The sequence below is a fragment of the Oncorhynchus tshawytscha genome, linkage group LG10 (genome assembly GCF_018296145.1).
Source record: "Oncorhynchus tshawytscha isolate Ot180627B linkage group LG10, Otsh_v2.0, whole genome shotgun sequence".
Lineage (NCBI taxonomy): Eukaryota > Metazoa > Chordata > Actinopteri > Salmoniformes > Salmonidae > Oncorhynchus > Oncorhynchus tshawytscha.
The window spans coordinates 22,556,378-22,578,388 of NC_056438.1; the positions used below are offsets into that span (position 1 = coordinate 22,556,378).

Sequence of the window (22,011 nt, forward strand, 5' to 3'; positions counted from 1 at the left end):
AGAGCTCTCTTCTTTTCTCACTGACAGAGCTCTCTTCTTTTTTCACTGACAGAGCTCTCTTCTTTTCTCACTGACAGAGCTATCTTCGCTCTCTGACAGAGCTCTTCCTCTCTCTCCTGGTCAGGTCACCCTACCGACCATACCTAACCTACCCACCCAAACCACAGTACCTAACCTACCCACCCAAACCACACCCACCCACCCACCCACCCACCCACCCACCCACCCTACCCTACCTAACCTACTTACCCAACCTAACCGACAGCACCTACCCACCCTACCCTACCTAACCTAGCATACCCTACTTACCCAACCTAACCGACAGTACCTACCCACCCTACCGTAGCATACCAAACTTAACCAACCTAACTAACAGTACCCACCCGCCCTACCCTACCTAACCCACCCTACCCTACCTAACCTAGCACACCCTACTTACCCAACCTACATTAACCTACAGTACCTACCCACTCTACCTAACCTAGCATACCCTACTTACCCAACCTAACCGACAGTACCTACCCACCCTACCTAACCTAGCATACCCCAACTACCCAACCTAACAAACAGTACCTATCCACCCTACCTAACCCACCCTACCTTACCTAACCTAGCATACCCCACTTACCCAACCTAACCTACAGTACCTACCCATCCTACCCTACCACACCCTACTTACCCAACCTACATTAACCTACAGTATCTACCCACCCCACCCTACTCTACCTACCCACCCTACCTAACCTGGCATACCCCACTTACCCAACCTAACCTACAGTACCTGTCCACCCTACCCTACCTAACCTAGCATACCCCACTTACCCAACCTACTCATCCTACCCTACCATACCCTACATACCCAACCTATATTAACCTACAGTATCTACCCACCCTACCCCACCAAACCTAGCAAACCCTGTTTACCCAACCTACATTAACCTACAATATCTACCCACCCTACCCTACCAAACCTAGCATAACCTACTTACCCAACCTATATTAACCTACAGAACCTACCTACCCACACTACCCAAACTAGCATAGTCTACTTACCTAAACAACATTAACCTAGAGTACCTACCCATACTACACTACCTAACCTAGCATTGTCTACTTACCAAACCTACATTAACCTACCCACCCCACCCAAGTTAGCACACCCTACTTACCCAACCTACATTAACCTACAGTACCTACCTACCCACCCTACCTAACCTACTTATCAAACCAAACCTAACTGACCAAACCTACCCTACCTAACCTAGAATACCCAACTTACCCAACCTACATTAACCTACAATGCCTACCTACCCTACCCAACCTAACCTAGCATACCCTACTTACCCAACCTACAGCACCTGCCCAGTCTACCCTACCTAACCTAGCAAACCCTACTTAACCAACCGACAGTAACCTACAGAACCTACCTACCCACCCTACCCAACCTAACCTAGCAAACCCTACTTACCCAACCGACAGTAACCACCACCCTTATCGATCCATTCTTGTTTCCCAACCCTGTCCTGTGAAAGTGTGGTGGCAAGACGAAGCTGGGGTGTAAATAATGCATGAAACAAACTATGAGATTCAGTCATATTCCGCTGGCATTTACATTCAGTTTGGGGTAAACAGGGCGAGGAGAACACACCCCTCCGCGCGTGTACGTGTCAGCATTGGAGATCGTGTTGAAATCAAAGCGTTCTGGCATGTGAGTGTTTGTTTATGAGAGCGAGAGATCGAGAGAGAAAGTGAAAGAAAACGGGAGAGAAAGTATTGAGCATGAGATGGATCAGGGATTTTTTCATATGCATATGAGATGAACAATGTAGGGTAAGTAACATTATATAAGGTAGCATTGTTTAAAGTGGCTAGTGATATATTTACATAATTTCCCATCAATTCCCATGATTAAAGTGGCTGGAGTAGAGTCAGTGTCATTGACAGTGTGTTGGCAGTAGCCACTCAATGTTAGTGGTGGCTGTATCAACTTGTTTGTGTGTGTGTGTGTGCGCGTGTGTGTTTGGCTCACCTCTGCGGCTGGAACGCCCACACACACCCTGTCCACAGCAGGAATCTTCTTCCCCGAGTACACCTGCAAGGAACAGACGGCATAATTAATCAGAGGGAGGTAAGAGGCGAGGGAACGAGAGGCCTCCCATCTCTGGACACGGATCCCAATGGAGTTCTATTCCCTATACAGTGCAGTACATTTGGCCAGAGCCCAAGTAGTGGACTAATAAGTAGGGTGCCATTAGGGAAGCAGTCCTAGCCTCAGGTGGAGTCTGCTACTCACTACACACTGTTAATATTCATTATACCTCAGATAAAAATAACCTTCATCAACTAGTATTTCGTGTTACACCACCTATCATGTCTTTCAGCCCATCTGACTTTTTCTTGCCTGCCCCAAATGCAATAAGTTGGTTTGCCATTCAGAACAATATAATTACCCCTGCCCCTCCCCACAAAAAAGCCCAAACGTAGCCTATTACCGCTTTCAAGAACAAAGAGACATGGGGCTGCTTATAGCTGGTTAAAATCACATGACACACACCAGATGAGGTCATCAGTGTCTCCGGGTGATGTCATCGGAAACACTTATCTTCTATCGTTTGGGCTACAAGACATAGAAACCCGTCGTTTTCACGTGGTGCACGTGATTTCTCTTTAATGCACATAACATAAGACAGTGGATAAAGGCGTGGAATAAGAACATTAGACTGCATACTTGGGCCTATGGGGCCATCTGAGGCTCAGTCAGGGGTGGACTTAGTGATTGGGAAGCCCCCAGGCAGAGGCCAGTCTGAGGCCTGATGGTACTGTAAGCCTACCACTGGGCTCAGTAACCCATTGACAGTTTACACGGAGAGTACAACAGTTTGGTATTCTCCGTAGGATTCCGACTCCCGCCTAGATCTTGTAGAAAAACTGCAGATTAGAATGTGTCTGGGCTTCACTGCTTCTAGCATGCAAACTAACTCTCCATTTTGTGTTTGAATTGAACAGTTTTTTCTTCTGCTTCCCGAGCAAACATCAAATCTCAGCCGCAGAGGTGCAGCCCAAGCAGGCTACTCACTCACCTTCCTCCAACAAGTCAAAATTCTCGAGTCCGGCATCACCGACGCTGCTGTTGCGAGTAGTGGTAAACAAACCGACACTTAGACTAGTAAAATGGGTTCGGGAGTGTACAAATAACGGAGCAATTGTCAACAAAATGAAGCACTTAGCATGTCATGCAACATTTCCACCTCGGGCCGACCACGAGGAGCGAGTTTGAAGTGGTTTCAAAGGGAAGTTAGATGTATTTTTCGATGTAAGAAAAAAAAAACAGAAGCTTGACAAGGTTCTTGGCAGGTCTGGCAATTGAGATCTCATTCAGCACTCGACAGGAAGGACGGACGCAGCTCTACTCTCCTTGGGGGATGAATTCCAGGATAATTGTGTCATTTGTATTTCTGTCTACCTCTTCTCAGGTCTGAATCATACAACCCTAGGTAAGAGACCCACGGGGGCATAATGGCATACTGTAATGACATCATTATGGTCGATAATTGATGTCTGCTCTGGTTGTAAAGAAGTCGGGGACCATACGCACGTCAAATGCTCTGCTGGTCTATCTGTCTGCCAGCCAGCCTGTCTGTCTGCCCATCCATCTATGTCTATCCATCTACAGTATTTATATCTACAGGATCTATCTATAGTATTTATAGCTCTATGTGTCTCTGGATTTTTCTCTGACCAGCCCTTTCCTATCCATGTAATGCAGGTGCTATGAGTTAGTAGTACAATGGACATGAGGAGTAAATGCATGTTTTATGTTCACTTCCTGGTCATTGCTATGTTAAAATGAGTATATGACTGTGGGCAGGCCAGGGTATGTTAAAAGTGTGCATGAGCCGACTCTTTACAATTCCATTCATCTTTGGAAGAAGGTACTTGAATATCGAGTGAATATCGGGCCATGAAACACCTACTTACAGCAAGTCTTTCTCTTCCTGGTCAGCGTGTGTATTCAGAGCATTGCCAATGGGGCCAAAATTAAGTTACAACCTTTTGGTGCAGTGAAACACTTGGTTTGTAAGTAAATGATGAAGAATCAACTTTAACTGCACTCTAGTAGCCAACCCTTCACCACTCTTTCAACGGAGGTGTTCCAAGTGGTACCCTATTCCCTTTATAGTGCACTACTTGACAAGGGCTCTGGTAAAAAGCACTGCACTATATCGTGGAATAGGGTGCCATTTGAGATGCAGACAATGCAACGTCGACAGCAAGAGTCCCCCCCCAGAGCAAGTTCAAGGCTGACAAACAACAATGTCTTATTCATCGCCGTGATAGCGTGTCAATTGTGCACCATGTTTGCTTAAAAGCCCTGGGGGCATGCACTATTGTTGGGGACTTGGAAGTGCTACTCCCCTGGATTGCATGCTACTTTGGGGTTAGCGTGCTGCGCCACAGCACTGGTACAACACTAGTAGACACGGGTGGAAGTAGTAAAAGTTCCTATCCTAAGTTCCTATGCATAATAGCTGCCGTGGTGGTAGCGGGGGGGCAGTTAATCAGATGAGACAGCTGAGAAAATCTGATGCTGTTCGACGGACCACACACACACGGTTTAGAGAGAGCAAGGATTTTCTGTATTTTCTGACCCCAACAGCTGGGGTCACAAGCCTGGCTGGGAGACAACACAAAGGGCTAAACTAGTGCTTAACTTTTTTGTGAAACACATGATATTAAAGGGTCATTACACTTTCAAATGAAAGTATGTCAGAGCCTTTCAGACCTCTAAATTATTCTAATGTCAAGATGAAATCACGTCCCACAACATCGACATTAGTCTACTTTTGAGGTCTGAAACCATCTGACTAACTTGAATGTATTTGTGAAATGTCTAAGTTGTTGTTGTTGTATTAACATCCTGTTACCCTTCAGTAATTGAAATTTCACAGTAAACAGTGTGAACAATGGTCACCTCTCGCACACAAACAACACTGACAGATCACATAAATACTTTATAAATCATCCGAAATAATAATACAAGTAATTATATCAAAGGTAAAATCGAAACGCTGCTAGTCTTACAGTATGTATCTGCCAAGCACTGAGCTCAGGTCCTAACATGGATACCGTATTCACATGACTCCTATAACATCAAACAGCTGTCACAGGCAGTGCGACATAAGAAAGTTTCTCTCCTAGTTTCTGAGTGACTGGAAGGTCACGTTAACAGCACGGGGCGTGTTAGTGCTAACTGGCGGACGTGCTGTCATAACGGACCCCATCGATTACGCCGCCGCGGTAACAGCTAACCCAGAGGTTAAACTAACCCATGAGGCAGCCGCAGCTGTTGTTGGGAGGTAAATGGTTCTTCCTGAGTGAAGGAAGAGAAGGAGGAGGAGGCATCTGACAGATGATTGATGGGCTGTCAATCGCTTGAGAGACATGCTCAGATTTATGACGAGACCAAGGCGGTGCGGCGGTTGAGGTGGGGCACTCATTGATCAATTCGTTATCTGCGCTCTATGGCTGGATTGCACCAGTTGTGGTGGGAGGTGATGGGAGCACTCTGTATCTTCCAACTGATATAAATCAAAACATATGTTGAGGCACCTTGCAGAACTTTGTGGTTTTGTGTTGTTCTCCGCATGTTTCAGTCTCACTGTCAGTACTACAATAGCGAACCCAAAAACAGATGCATGACAACAAAACGGATGGGTCTATAATTGAGACTTGATAGGAAGGTACAGCGGTACTCTGCTGTTGTGACACTCACCACTTCCCGTTTGACAATGGACGTCATAAAGGTGAACCGTACTGTACATACAGTTGAAGTCAAAAGTTTACATACACCTTAGCCAAATACATAAAAACTCAGTTTTTTCACAATTCCTGACATTTAATCCTAGTAAAAATTCCCTGTCAGAAGGTCAGTTAGGATCACCACTTTATTTAAAAAATGTGAAATGTGTCACACCTTGGTCTTAGTATTTTGTGTTTTCTTTAATTATTTGTTCAGGCCAGGGTGTGACATGGGTTTATTGTGTTGTCGTATTGGGGTTTTTGTAGGCATTGGGATTGTGGCTGATTAGGGGTGTGTCTAGCATAGGCTTGGCTGCCTGAGGCGGTTCTCAATCAGAGTCAGGTGATTCTCGTTGTCTCTGATTGGGAACCATATTTAGGTAGCCTGGGTTTTACTGTGTATTTTGTGGGTGATTGTTCCTGTCTATGTGTTTGCACCAGATAGGGCTGTTTCGGTTTTCACTTTTCATTATTTTGTAGTTTCCGCTTGTATTGTTTTTTCCTTCATTAAAATATATCATGAATCATCACCACGCTGCATTTTGGTCCGATCCTTGTTCTACCTCTTCGTCAGAGGACGAGATAGAAGAGAGCCGTTACAAAATGTCAGAATAATAGTAGACTGAAACATTTCGGGTACCCTTACACAAGCTTCCAATAATAAGTTGGGTGAATTTTGGCCCATTCCTCCTGACACAACTGGTGTAACTGAGTCAGGTTTGTAGGCCTCCTTGTTCGCACACGCCTTTTCAGTTCTGCCCACAGATGATCTATAGGATTGAGGTCAGGGCTTTGTGATGGCCACTCCAATACCTTGACTTTGTTGTCCTTAAGGCATTTTGCCACAACTTTGGAAGTGTGCATGGGCTCATTGTCCATTTGGAAGACCCATTTGTGATCAAGCTTTAACTTCCTGACTCATGTCTTGAGATGTTGCTTCAGTATATCCACATAATTTTCCTGCCTCATGATGCCATTTATTTTGTGAAGTGCACCAGTCCCTCCTGCAGCAAAGCACCCCCACAACATGATGCTGCCACCCCCGTGCTTCACAGTTGGGATGGTGTTCTTCGGCTTGCAAGCCTCCCCCTTTTTCCTCCAAACATAACGATGGTCATTATGGCCTAACAGTTCTATTTTTGTTTCATCAGACCAGAGGACATATCTCCAAAAAGTATGATCTTTGTCCCCATGTGCAGTTGCAAATCGTTGTCGGGATTTTTTTATGGTGAGTTTGGAGCAGTGGCTTCTTCCTTGCTGAGTGGCCTTTCGGGTTATGTCAATCTAGGACTCGTTTTACTGGTGATATAGATACTTTTGTACCTGTTTCCTCCAGCATCGTCACAAGGTCCTTTGCTGTTGTTCTGGGATTGATTTGCACTTTTCGCACCAAAGTACGCTCATCTCTAGGAGACAGAACGCGTCTCCTTCCTGAGCAGTATGACGGCTGCGTGGTCCTATGGTGTTTATACTTGTGTACTATTATTTGTACAGATGAATGTGGTATCTTCAGGCGTTTGAAAATTGCTCCCAAGGATGAACCAGACTTGTGGAGGTCTACAATTCTTTTGGGCTTTGCTGATTTCTTTTGATTTCCCCATGATGTCAAGCAAAGAAGCACTAAGTTTGAAGGTAGACCTTGAAATACATCCACAGGTACACCTCCAATTGACTCAAATGATGTTAATTAGCCTATCGGAAGCTTCTAAAGCCATGACATTATTTTCTGGAATTTTCCAAGCTGTTTAAAAAGGCACAGTAAACTTACTGTACGTAAAGTTCTGACCCACCAGAATTGTGATACAGTGATATAAGTGAAATAATCTGTCTGTAAACAATTGTTGGAAAAATGACTTGTGTCATGCAGAAAGCAGATGTCCTAACTGACTTGCCAAAACTATAGTTTGTTAACAGAAATTTGTGGAGTGGTTGAAAAACGAGTTTTAATGACTCCCACCTAAGTCTATGTAAACTTCCGACTTCAACTGTAGCTCTAAGCTAACTTATCACAGGTTCCAGAATGTGAAAGACGAGACCTTATGAAGTTACTTTGTCTGTTGTGGGCGGCAATACATCATCCAGTCCCGACTGTTTTTTTCAAAGCTAGATCGTTAATTACCTCGGAGTGTGAGTGAGTGTATCCGTGAGAGATTGAGAGGGGGAAAGATGGAGTGGGTGAGATGGCGCGAGATGACAAGAGAGGGTTTGAAGAGACGTCAAGTCTGGACAGATGTCGACGAAGGGCTGTTTGCCGCGGCGACGCTTCCTGCCGCCACGAGCTCGAGAGAAGAACATCTGGCCTCGGCCAGGGTGTTAATCTGGGCGTGATTAAGTGGCCTCTGTTACCCGGCATGCCGTGCAGCACTCGCATGCTCACTTGCTGAAAAACCTTTGAGGGAGGGGGGACGAGAGTTGTTGGGTTTAGCGGCGAGAGAGAGAGCGAGAGATCTCATCAGTGTTGCCTCACAGAAAATCCATACCCCTTCCCTTCCTTCACACACTTCTCCCCACACTCCCAATGTGTCCGTGGAGTGTGGAGTGACTACAGCTGCACCTCGCCAGCCTGCAGCATACTGTGACAGATTAACGACACCCAAGTATCAAAGGAAAGGGAGGAGGATACCAACAGACACAGCTGGGGTAAACGTTCAGAACTTCAGAATATTGCAGATAGAAATGTAGCATAGAAACCTGTCATATGCTACATAACAGGAAATATAGTATACTTACTTTCTTGTGTTCTTCTGATTTCTTATTTTTTATTTCTTGTGTCTTTTTGTTCTACCTTATGTTATTTTTAGTATTACATTGTTATAGATTACTGCATTGTTGGGGTTACATCTGGCATGAAAGTAATTTCACTGTTCATGTGACATTGAAACTTAATCATATTTGTTAGATTTTTTTTTGTAATGTTATGTCCTGAACAGACCCTAGGCCTTGAGCATTGAGACCCCTGGATCATATTCACTAGGAAAAAACAGAAGCACAAAGGCTGAAACTGAGAGGACCTACCTGATCTTGTCCAATAAGAAAACACTTTCTGTTTTCCATTGGGAAATGTTTCGCTACAGCATGCACTAATGAATATAACCATGACGTTGCTACCACTAAGTGTAGTAGTAAACGGTGGTACTGTACCTTAGAAAGATCGCAGATTCTCAACAGGTCTTTCTCTGAGCCACCTTTATGGATGCGTGCACGTTCCCGTGCCACGTCCACATCTTCGTCCTCCTTGGAGAATGACTCTCCAGAAATCAGTCTGGTGAAAAAGAAGGATTCAAAAACACTTAACCCACACATTCTCACCACATTCCCATAAAGCCAACAATACAAATCCCAAATGACGACCACCTGTTAATACACGTCATCTCATTTCAAAATCATGGGCATTAATATGGAGTTGGTCCCCCCTTTGCTACTATAACAGCCTCCACTCCTCTGGGAAGGCTTTCCACTAGATGTTGGAACATTGCTGCCAGGAATTGCTTCCATTCAGCCACAAGAGTATTAGTGAGGTCAGACAGTTATGTTGGGCAATTAGGCCTGGCTCGCAGTCGGCGTTCCAATTCAGCTCAAAGGTGTTTGATGGGGTTGAGGTCAGGGCTCTGTGCAGGCCAGTCAAGTTCTTCCACACCGATCTCTACAAACTATATCTGTATGGACTTAGTTTTGTGCACAGGAGAATTGTCATGCTGAAACAGGAAAGGGCTTTCCCCAAACTGTTGCCACAAATTATATCAAGCACAGAATCATCTAGAATGTCATTGTATACCATAGCATTAAGATTTCCCTTCACTGTAACTAAGGGGCCTAGCCCGAACCATGAAAAACAGCCCCAGATCATTATTCCTCCTCCATCAAACTTTACAGTTGGCACTATGCATTGGGGCAGGTAGCGTTCTCCTGGCATCCACCAAACCCAGATTTGTCCGTCTGACTGCCAGATGTTGAAGCATGATTCATCACACTTCATCAGAATATGTTTCCACTGCTCCAGTCCAATGACGGTGAGCTTTACAACACTTCAGCCGACTCTTGGCATTGCGCATGGTGATCTTTGGCTTGTGTCCGGCTGCTCGGCCATGGAAACCTATTTCATGAAGCTCCTGACTGACAGTTCTTGTGCCAGAGGCAGGTTGGAACTCGGTAGTGAGTGTTGCAACTGAGGACAGACAATTTTTACACCCTCCACGCTTCAGCACTCGGCGGTCCCATTTTGTGAGCTTGTGTGGCCTACCACTTCGCGGCTGAGCCGCTGTTGCTCCTAGACGTTTCCACTTCACAATAACATCACTTACAGTTGACTGGGACAGCTCTGTTAAGGCAGACATTTGACGAACTAACTTGTTGGAAAGGTGGTATCCTATGACAGTGCCACTTTGAAATTCACTCAACTCTTCAGTGAGGCCATTCTACTGGCAATGTTTGTCTGTGGCGATTGCATGGCTGTGTGCTCAATTTTATGCACCTGTCAACAATGGGTGTGGCTGAAATAGCCAAATCCATTTACTTGAAGGGCTGTCCACATACTTTTGTATTTATAGTGTATATCCTAAATGTTTTTCACTAATGGGAGAATTTGTTTACATTTTCACAATAAAATGCAATTTTATTAATGGAGATACATAATTACGAACCAAAGTTAATATTATTCTACTCTTGCCTGGGTTTGCAGCAGAACTTATACTGGATAAGGAGAGTGATGGTGAACATGACTGCCCCCTGGATGGCCATGGCACAGAGGTTCTTCCCCACCATGTCCCAGCTGAGGGGGTCCTGGTAACGGTCTTCCCCTGGGAGAGACAACAAAACACAGTTCTTCATCAAGAGAAACATAATGTTTGTAACTGCTATGTATCATAATCACCTCGGATGGGTGTCACTGGAACTCAATGGTATTGGACTAAATCTCAGCAGCTCAGAACCACTGACTGACACTCACAGAACTGCCTTCCACCGTAATCAGTGGGAGACATCTGAACAAATGCACTTTATTCTAAATGGGAGCCCTTTCACTAATATAGATGTTTGTTTAAAGCTGACAGCAACTGACTATCTCTCTCTCCTCCCTATTTCTCCCGCTCTGTGCTGGAGCGATGATGGACAGAAACGGAAGTGTTCAGTCTCATTCTCCAGCAAATAGGCCCTCTCCAGACTTTTAAGTTGTGATTGCTTTCCTCATTACGTTTGTCGCTGCAAATGATTCTCTAATGGCTATTTCCTGCCACATCTATTCCCCAGATAAAGCCTTTGCTCCCGCCATTCATGTGCCTCTCTGCCTCTAAATCTCCCCTGTGTACATATTCCCTTTTGTTTTCTACATTTTGTGTCGAGAACGAAGGGCTACGGTCACGTTATTGGTGAAATGTAAGTCCCCCTAAGGGACAAAGAGGCTGCTATTTGGTAATGATGTAGCAACACATAAGAAGTGTACTGCAAAAGGCACTATGTGACGGTATGAAGAAGATGGTGTGAAAGCATTGCATAAGTAGAGGACTTCTTTTAAAGTAGCTAAGCTATTGGTGTTTGGCTAATCTTAAACCCAAAATGTTCACTACCAAATGTTACATTAGCATGTAGCAAGTGGAAAGTTTGCACCTGTTATTCTGAATGGAATATTGGAAGACAACACCAAAGCTAAATCCATGGCATCGTCTTTCTTTACAGGGTACTTCCTTTTCCTCGTACCACTCAGCTTCATTTGATCTTTCATCCTACCACTTACGTTTAATTCCATCTAGCTAGGAGGGGAACGCTTTGCACTGATTAACCTTTGTTCTTTGCTGTTACCCATAGTAATAAAATACTACTACTACTACTACTACTACTAATAATAATAATAATATATGCCACTTTTATCCAAAGCAATTTACAGTACAGTGAGTGCAAACATATACAAAACATTTTGAAAGCTATGATCCCTTATTGATGTCACCTATTAAATCCACTTCAATCAGTGTAGATGAAGTGGAGGAGACAGGTTAAAGACAGAGTTTTAACCCTTGAGACAATTGTGACATGGATTGCGTATGCGTGCCATTCAGTGGGTGAATGGGCAAGACAAAATATTTAAGTGCCTTTGAACGGGGTATGGTAGTAAGTGCCAGGGGCACCAGTTTGTGTCGAGAACTGCATTGCTACTGGGTTTCTCACGCTCAACAGTTTCCTGTGTGTATCAAGAATGGTCCACCACCCAAAGAACATCCAGCCAACTTGACACAACCATGGGAAGCATTGGAGTCAACATGGGACAGCATCCAAGTGGAACACTTTCAACATCTAGTAGAGACTGTTCTGAAGGAAAAAACAGTTGTGGCTGGACGACAATATACAAATAAAATGTTTGGTAACTGTCAGTGTCATTTCGTAGTTTAGTTGTTACAGTTATGAATTCAAATTTAAAATGGTAATGTGTAATTAAAAGTACAACGCTATTCAGTTGGAGTGTAATGATAGTATACTGTATGTATAGTATACTAAAAGACTGAAAAAAAACCAATTCATTTAAAGTACAATTTTAATACGTGTGTTGAAGGTATGTTAAGAAAGTTTGATTTGAATAGTTTCACCATTATTCGATTTACTCCTAAGGTGGTTGGGGGATGCTCACCAAAGCTATCGTACAAGGTGGCCATGGCCTGGTTCTTGCCCATGTCGATGAGCCCTCGACCCAGACAGAAGTGCGGAAAAATCAGCAGCACCTGCTTCACAATACCATTGATTTTCGAGATGTTCTGTGAGAGAAAAAACACAAACAGAAAAACAACAACAATGCATTGGTGACGCATAAAAGACTAGAAAGACTGCAAGACATAATGGCAGATTGTTATTAGGGGTGACACATGACAGAGAACCCGCTGGATGCGTCTGTGTTGACAGACTCATTCCTTGCTGTGTGCGAGTGACCTGAGGGAAGCAGCGGGTTTGGAACCCCCGGCGGCGGTAAAAGAGTGTTCGTGGAGTTTCGAGTTTTTTGACACTCGCCAGATAACTAAAGCACATCATCCATGCTTGCTCATCAGCGGAGGCACACTGCGTGCTTGAGTGGGGCGCCAAATGACATGGAAATGAGCCTCGGCTTCTTGACTCGTTATTAAGGGGCACGCTTTCTCGCTCAGTGATGTCTCTCTCACCCGCGTAATGTGAGGGCAGGAACAGCTGCTCACACATACAGATGGAAACTTTCTCATCTCAAGCCCTGAGACTTTGAAAGATGAACACATTCAGAGTGATATACACACCCACTTCTCACTTTCCCACTTGCAATAAAATACAAACCTACAGTCAAACTATCGCACAAATTCACAGCCATCTTATTGGCTGTTTAATTACTTAGGTTAGGCCCGTTCATATCTGGTCCTTCCTGATTAAGCCACCCCTCCTGAAATCCCTTCTCCTCCCTGTGGCTATACTGCGGAACGATGGTGCCTTTTAAAGCACACAAGCCCTAATTAATTAAATGAAGAAGGAATGAAAGACAGCCAGACTGCACGGACTACTACAATGCCAGTCTCAGCTCTCCACATTGCTTTCATTACAGAGGATTGAGGGAATAAAGAGAAGGGGGAGAGTGAATCAGAGGGATAGATGAATAGAGAGAGAATGAGAGAGATGGAGGAAAGATATTGCCACTTCTGCCTGTTCTAAAGCAAGGTTATGCATAATGCATACGTTTGGTCTCAGGATAGTCTTCAAAGACGCTAGCGTATATTGAGAAAAAAACATAAATTCTCTGTTTCCTCTTCTGGTAGGCGAAAAGTACGATGCATTTCTTAACATGGTGCAATGTGGGGCGGCAGATGAGAATGACAGATGGCACCTTATCGTTGTCAGATTTTTTCATGGAAAGTTGTTGCTTTGCAATGTTTTCCTCTAGTTTGAGGAATGGCATGAATGAAAGGATTTACTTGGTCTGCAACTCAATGACTTGTAGATTCAATCAATTGCGGTTCACACACACTGTTTCTGCTATATTTTAAGCACAGGTGTGGTTTAGAGGCACCATCCAATGGCAATGTCCACAGAGAGCTTTTGCAGCATGTTGGATGTGAAGCAGTGTCATACACTCTTAGAAAAAGGGTTCCAAAGGGGTTCTTCAGCTGTCCCCATAGGAGAACCCTTTTTGGATCCATGTAAGAACCCATTTGGAGAACCAAAAAGGGTTCTTCAATGGGGACAGCCGAACAACCGTTTTAGGTTCTAGATAGCACCTTTTTTTCTAAGATAGTAGAGCAAACGTTCAGGAAGAATTTAGCAGTACAGTTTTCCTTCATCTGTTATGGATGGAATTGGGATCTTTGGTCATGGATGGTAACTCACTACCGTCATCATTAAAACAAATTTGGTATAGGGCTTCATGTATGATGTCTGGGTATACAGCAGTGATAATGTAGCTCAACTTCAAGTAAATTTGTTATCTTCTCCTAATGGTCGAACTTAAGCTACAGATCAAAGGTTAGAGTTGGAAGGTCACAGCTAGTTGACATGCAGCAGTAATCTGAGCATTTCTGCCAGGGAGTAACTGGGCAGTCCGAGCCTAATTTCCCTACAGGCAAGTATGAATGCAAAACAAAAATACCTCATTGATTATGGTGTCACAGCTAACTCTCAAATGTCAAGCAATATGTCTGCCAATTCATCTTGTTCTTATTGAACTTCTAACCTTGTTTCCTCAAAGACTTAAGGACACGCCAGCCAACTAAAATGTCAAGCGTGATATCTTGGCCAATAATCTTGCCATCCATATAATGTATTACATAGTTACCTTTTATTTTCAATGCTAAGACGCTCAATTTGAATATATCTGGTCATATCAACACATTCTGGGCCCATTCCTACTGAACTATACGTGAAAGAGTTATTCATCATGGTCAAACTTCAAGAAGCTGGCAAAAGGCTAAAAGAGCCTGAAGTTAGAAACATAAGTGAATTGGAAAAAAATTATAATAAAAGCAAACCAATGACCTTGTGCAGCCGAGGGCCCATTTGTCATCGAGAAGGATTTGAAGAAATAGAGACCTAATTTAAGATCAATATGTGAAATAACAGATCTTCTCTCAACTGGGTGTTTATCAAGGAGATCAAAGAGGTTTTTAGGCAATGACGAAACGCTTGACAATTTTCTTTAAAGTTTGCGCTATATGCCCATAAATCATCTCTGAATGGGTTCTGAAGGGGAAAAATCTCCAAGGCTCTCGTCTGACCCATATTGCTTTAGTGTTCATATTCCCCAAGCATCGCCTCCATCTTCACCGGAGGGACTTCCGAAAAGGAAAATATATGGCTGGAAGCGTCGTGGGGATTGTGACCGTTAGCTGATTTCTCAAACGAGATGTGTAAAGGGAATTCAATTCAAACTTCATAATCAGTAATGTACAATACATTCCAAATGGAATGTAACATAGTGTACTATGTACTGTATATACAAAAACACTATATTATACACTAAACGATGTAGACAGCTGATAAATGTTGTCAGCTGTATTTAAACACATATCCCTCCCCTCACCACCCACACACATCACCACGCCAAAGCATATCCCCTCAAAGCATATAGCACACTACAATTAAACTACATTATGTCCCTGACTAATGCAGCCCCATTGACTTCCTCCCTACCGACTCACTCTGCCCCTAACCTGGCCAGATCCATGCCCTACAAGCTTGTCTGAGTGGCTAGCGGCTGGTCTATTGACTCAGGTGCTGTCTCATGCATGCAAGGCAGGCTGCGATTGATGCGATGCTCAGGTAGCATGGGGGGGGGGGATCTTCCATGCTCCCTCGCTCGGTCTCCAGATAGAACTGGGACATAAAGTGCTAAATGTGATGCTGTAGTGTGCTTTGCTTTTGTCTCAAGAATAGGCTTTTTAATTTTTAAAAATATAATTCCCTGTAGACTACCAGTCATTGTCCCATAGGAGGAGCTATTCACTTTGACCTTCAGTGCAGAAATAAATGAATGAAGAGAACTTCAACTATGCTGTTCCCATTTTAGCTATCGTCACAGCACAGGGTGGAAGCAAAGGAATAAAAGCATGAAAGCGTGGAAATAGAGACGGCGGAGAAAGATCGAGCCAGATATCTCGATGCAACCTGTCGCGCTTAACTGTGTGTGTGGGGGGAGGGGGGAGGGGGGTGCATCCTTATCTACATCGGCCATTTTGGCTCCTCTCTGTTCATCGGGTCTATCAGAACAAAACAGAGGAAATGTGGAAACCGACAACATGTCGCTGCCGGGATGTCGCAGCCTATTTTTCCAGGCGGTCCAAGTGACAGTTCAACTCTGACAGTCGATTGGTAGGATAAGTGATGCATCCGTCCGGGACCGTGGCCAACTACAGGGCTCGTATCTGCATTGACATCCCCAGGAGTGAAAGCTGGGCTGTTATTGTCCCCTGTCTGGCATGTCTCAATTGACCCTCAGAGCTACACTACACAGCAGGCTTTCCAATACACTAGGCAAATGCCCTTGACAAGGAGGAGTCTGGTAAGTCACTCTCACAAATTGGCAGTGACTGGCATGGGCTCCATTATTATTGCCAGAGCCCCTTATGAATGAGATTCACCAAAACAATACTGATAAATATATGGGAAAACAAGTGACAACAAAAATATGATTTTGTTTGATGGGGAGGTTGTCAGCGAAAAGACAAACCAAAAACAAATCAATGATGAACGACAGCAATGACAATAATGAAATCTCTATGCAAACGAGGTTGTCTGGTTATGTAAAAAGGAGACCGCAGACATTAAGCTGTGTCTGAGAAACCAGAGAGGGTGGAGAGAAGATGAATGTTCAAAGGACAGGAGCATATGACAAAGTCAGTGAAGCCAAGATATTGCTCAGGTTGGAGTGGAGATTAGAGTTAGCTGACTTTTGAAGTGGAAGCTCAGATGGGGGAACCTGATGTTGCAACTTGTCGGAGTGAAGTGCTTACAACACACACACACACAAATACATGGATAAGCACCAGTGGCGGTCAGTGCTGTTTAAGATGAGGGAGTGCAATTTAGTTTTTTCCATGAGCATGGCCTTATTTCTCTTACCATATTGGATGACTGTCATTCATATTCCATTCACCCAGTTCAATGTAACATCAATAGATTTAGGCTACTACATGATATTCTAATTTTCCCTATACCATTCATGAGGTTGCTACAACATAGTCTATGAATGAAAGTTTACAAGGTAGGTGCACACAGGTCGAGAGAAACATAGGTGACACATGGACAGACAGTGACACATTCAATACCACCTTGCACACTTCCGCTTGCTTCTAGCTGATATAGGGTGTGATCATTAGTCCAACAGGTGCAAAGGAGAGTTTCTATTGGACAAATTCAGGTACTGTATGTTTATCCTCGTTTTGTTCCGTTTAAGACGATGTTTTCAACAGAATCGTCAGAATGAATACACCCCATTTATGTGTAAACACAGTTTCATAACAGCCACGTTATATTCCTTCTCGCATCTATGCGCTCTCCTCCTCTCACCTTTTCCCTTCATCGCTTGTGGACGTCAATGCACAACTCATCAGCTGTATGTGACCAGGTGAAAAAAACCTTTCCAAACCAAACCATATCATAACTGCTACACACAGCCTACATTGTTGTCAGCATATTAGCTAAAGTAGTGTCATAGTCAACATAGCTAATAGAACTAAAGTAGGTTAGTAAACCTGCTACCGTGTGCAGTCAATAAGCAGTATAGCACTTACACCGGCGGGCCCCGGTGGCTATCTAAAAAAATGACTAAATCTCTCTCTTGCTTCACCTTCATTTTGGAAGACATTAATTTGTTCAAAACTGTTAAAAACTGTTCAACTATTGTATTTCTCTCTCTTTGAGTCAGTACCCAGAGAAGGATGGAAACTAGCTGTCCTCAGGCTACACCATGGTGCTACCCTACTGCTGTTGAGGCTACTGTAGACCGCCTTTGCAAAATAGTATGTTTTAGTCGATTATTTGGCAATGTGATTATACTTAGTATAGTTTTATCATAAAAGGATAAATGGTTTTCTTTTTCTGAAAATCACTGAGGACGTTGGTCCTCCCCTTCCTCCTCTGAGGAGCCTCCACTGATAAGCACGCACACACTCACTAGGGATGTGCACACACGGATAAGCACAAATGGTCTCTCTCTCTCTCTCTCTCTCTCACACGGGATGTGTTCTGTTAATTTGGCCAATCAAAGCGGCAACGAGGCTCAATGTGTAGCAAGTGAAGTGAGCGTTCACTAATTTAATTAAATATCTCGATTTGTAGCGAATGTTAAAATAATTCACATCGGGGATTGAACTTCATCATAATAAACACATTTCAGAGCATTTCAGAGCATAAAAACAATGTTTGGACCAGGGATTTTGGCACCGTTAGGTTTCCACGCATTATCTGCCCAGCAGAGTAGACACTGGGGGCCTGGTTCCAACTTATAAAGAATGGTTAAACTAAGAAAATGTTGTCCTTAGCATAAATATATTGAACAAAAATATACGCGCAACATGCAACAATTTCAAAGATTTTACTGAGTTAAAGTTCATATAAGGAAATCAGTCAATTTAAATAAATAAATTAGGCTCTATTCTATGGATTTCGCATGACTGGGCAGGGGTGGAGCCATGGGTGGGCCTTGGAGGGCATAGGCCCACCCCTTGGCAGCCAGACCCACCCATTGGGGAGACAGGCCCAGCCAAGCAGAATTAGTTTTCCACCACAAAAAGTGCTTAATTACAGACAGAAATACTCCTCAGCACCACAACACCCCACATCAGACAATCCCACAGGTGAAGAAGCCGGATGTGAAGGTCCTGGGCTGGCGTGGTTACATGTGGTCTATGCTTGTGAGGTCGGTTAGACGTACTGCCAAATTCTCTAAAATGACATTCAGTTCTCTGGCAACAGCTCTAGTGGACATTCCTGCACTCAGCATGACAATTGCACACTCCCTCAAAACGTGAGACATCGGTGGCATTGTGTTGTGTGACAAAACTGCTAATTTTAAAGTGGCCTTTTATTGTCCCCAGCACAAGGTGCACCTGTGTAATGGTGGTATTAATCAGCTTCTTGATATGCCACACCAGTCAGGAGGTTGGATTATCTTGGCACAGGAGAAATGCTCAGTAAGAGGGATGTAAACTAATTTGAGCATACGTAACATTTGAGAGAAATAAGCTTTTAGGAAAATGTATGGGATTTTTTATTTCAGCTCATGCAACATGGGACCAACATTTTACATGTTGCATTTATATTTTTGTTCAGTGTATGAGTATTTTCCATGAAGTTAACTCATTGTTATCTCGGTAAGTATTGAACCAGCCATGCTTTTGCTAACTGACAATTCAGTCTAAACAAAAGCAACCATGACACTGAAAAATGGCATCTCACACTCCACCGCTCTCATTGTTCCCATCCATCTTCTTAACAATCTCTCCAGTTGTCTTTTTCTCTTAGTCACTTTCTTTCTTTCTCTTTTCTCCGTCTTTGTCTTTTGATTCTCCAGGGAGAAAGGGAAGCTTTTGGTATGAATGAAAGATGGATGATGCACATTCTACAAAGACACAATTCTCACCTCACAATTAAACATTAAAGTGAATTTAAAATATCACCTTTGAAACTCATCCAGTGGGTTAAAAGCAACAAAAAAAAGCAATTCCAGGATGAAAATCTCCCTGGAACTAGTTGAAAGCCTGCACACAAATACACAGTGGTATATTGAGGAAAGGGATCAATTAGCTCGACAAAAATGTAATCACCCTGATATAATAGTCGAGTGAGCAATCGTTTCTTTGATAAATGTGTGTATTTCCCTCCCAGTATGTACGGTATCAACATTAGGACAGCCAAAAGGACACAGACACCTAGCCCTTGTCGCTCCGAAGCTGTCCTAATATGGACACTGTAACAATGAAGACTCAGGAAAGAGGGCAACCCGCATCACCTACATCATCAGCGAACAACTCCATGACGAAGGTGGCCACGCTCCCATTGATGCCGATGAAGAGGTTGATGCAGGTCAGCACCACGTAGGCCGTGCTGGGAACGTTGAAGATAAACGAGGCTGGGTACATCATGGGTGTGATAGACCACCTGAAAACACAAGATGGTTAACTGCATAGAAGTTTTCACATCTTACTATTTAAACAGCACAGTATGAAATGAGACATGGGGAGAACACGAATACATGTTCTTCATGATACATGAAGAGGGGTATACAGACTTAAAGGAACAGTTTGCACTTTAACCTCATAGTCATTCTATAATTTCAAATCCAAAGTGCTGGAGTACAGTGCCCAAAACAATGACAAATGTGTCACTGTCCCAATACGTTTAGAGCTCACTGGACTGTATTGACTGTGGCACACCATGTGGAAAACTGTGAATTTGAAGTTAAACAACTCAAATATTATTTGTAGCATGTATGAGATGTTTACTGACTAAGCGCTATGTGGGCACAAAAGGATCTAATAAGTCAATTTGAGCTTTTCGTACCGCAATACAAACATTTCAAACTTCTTGCTCCATATGAACATTACATCTATAGTCCAATCACAATGTTCTTATTTTTCATGAAACTCCTTTGAACTGAGTAAGTCAGCACATAAAAATATGGATATCATTTTGGTTCTACTTACCCATACATCAGCAGTAGCAGAATCAAAGCTGGTAAGTTAGGAAGGGACACGTAGGCTTTTTGTTGGAAACACAGGAAGATGACGATGACTATTAGACACGGGACTATGTAGTTGCACTGTAATAAAGCACACAAAACCCATTAACTGTAGTTACACTGTAATAAAGCATGTTTAGCCCCTTATTGAACTATGTAGTTACACTGTCATAAAGCATGTTTAGCCCCTTATTGGACTATGTAGTTACACTGTAATAAAGCATGTTTAGCCCCTTATTGGACTATGTAGTTACACTGTAATAAAGCATGTTTAGCCCCTTAATGGACTATGTAGTTAAACTGTAATAAAGCATGTTTAGCCCCTTATTGGACTATGTAGTTACACTGTAATAAAGCATGTTTAGCCCCTTATTGGACTATGTAGTTACACTGTCATAAAGCATGTTTAGCCCCTTATTGGACTATGTAGTTACACTGTAATAAAGCATGTTTAGCCCCTTATTGGACTATGTAGTTACACTGTAATAAAGCATGTTTAGCCCCTTAATGGACTATGTAGTTATGCAGTAATAAATCACACATAACACCTAATTAGACTATGCAGTTACACTCTCTGAAAGAAAATATGTTGAACTCCAGTAAATGTGAATTCTATAGATTAGGTTTTAATTCACTTTTCCAGCTGCCCTCTTTCATTTGCTCATTAACAAGAAAGCAATCTATTCCCCTTCATATGAGGAGACGAGTCTGAGGCTGGCCTGACTGGACAAATCTAATGAAAACCATCTTGCAATGTACCTAACTGTAGTACAGTTGAAGTCGGAAGTTTACATACACCCTAGCCGAATACATTTAAACTCAGTTTTTCACAATTCCTGACATTTAATCCAAGTACAAATTCCCTGTCTTAGGTCAGTTAGGATCACCACTTTATTTTAAGAATGTGAATTGTCAGAATAGTAATAGAGAGAATGATTAATTTCCGCTTTTATTTATTTCACCATATTCCAAGTTGGTCAGAAGTTTACATACACTCAAATAGTATTTGGTAGCATTGCCTTTAAATGTATTAACTTGGGTCAAATGTTTCAGGTAGCCGTCCACAAGCTTCCCATAATAAGTTGGGTGAATTTTGGCCCATTCCTCCTGACAGAGCTGGTGTAACTGAGTCAGGTTTGTAGGCCTCCTTGCCTGCACACGCTTTTTCAGTTATGCACACACATTTTCTATAGGATTGAGGCCAGTGCTTTGTGATGGCCACTCCAATACCTTGACTTGTCCTTAAGCCATTTTGCCACAACTTTGGAAGTATGCTTGGGGTCATTGTCCATTTGGAAGACCCATTTGCGATCAAGCTTTAACTTCCTGACTGATGTCTTGAGATGTTGCTTCAATATATCCACATAATTTTCTTGCCTCATGATGCCATTTATTTTGTGAAGTGCACCAGTCCCTCCTGCAGCAAAGCACCCCCACAACATGATGCTGCCACCCCTGTGCTTCATGTTTGGGATGGTGTTTTTCGGCTTACAAGCCTCCCCCTTTTTTCTCCAAACAGTCATTATGGCCAAAGAGTTCTATTT

General features: G+C 43.1%; 1 protein-coding gene across 3 annotated transcripts in view; it reads right to left on the reverse strand.

The window, feature by feature from the left end:
* The window catches only part of LOC112259966 (phospholipid-transporting ATPase ABCA1), a 247,860-nt gene that overhangs the window by 42,636 nt on the left and 183,213 nt on the right, over window positions 1–22,011 (reverse strand). For all 3 annotated transcript variants that reach the window (XM_042328357.1, XM_024434680.2, XM_024434681.2), the window contains exons 38-43: window positions 20,433–20,548; window positions 19,743–19,887; window positions 12,413–12,536; window positions 10,466–10,595; window positions 8,941–9,061; window positions 2,030–2,092 (exon numbers count right to left, since the gene is read on the reverse strand). In XM_042328357.1, coding sequence (XP_042184291.1) covers window positions 2,030–2,092; window positions 8,941–9,061; window positions 10,466–10,595; window positions 12,413–12,536; window positions 19,743–19,887; window positions 20,433–20,548 — 699 coding nt within the window. The remainder of the gene's footprint in view (window positions 1–2,029; window positions 2,093–8,940; window positions 9,062–10,465; window positions 10,596–12,412; window positions 12,537–19,742; window positions 19,888–20,432; window positions 20,549–22,011) is intronic.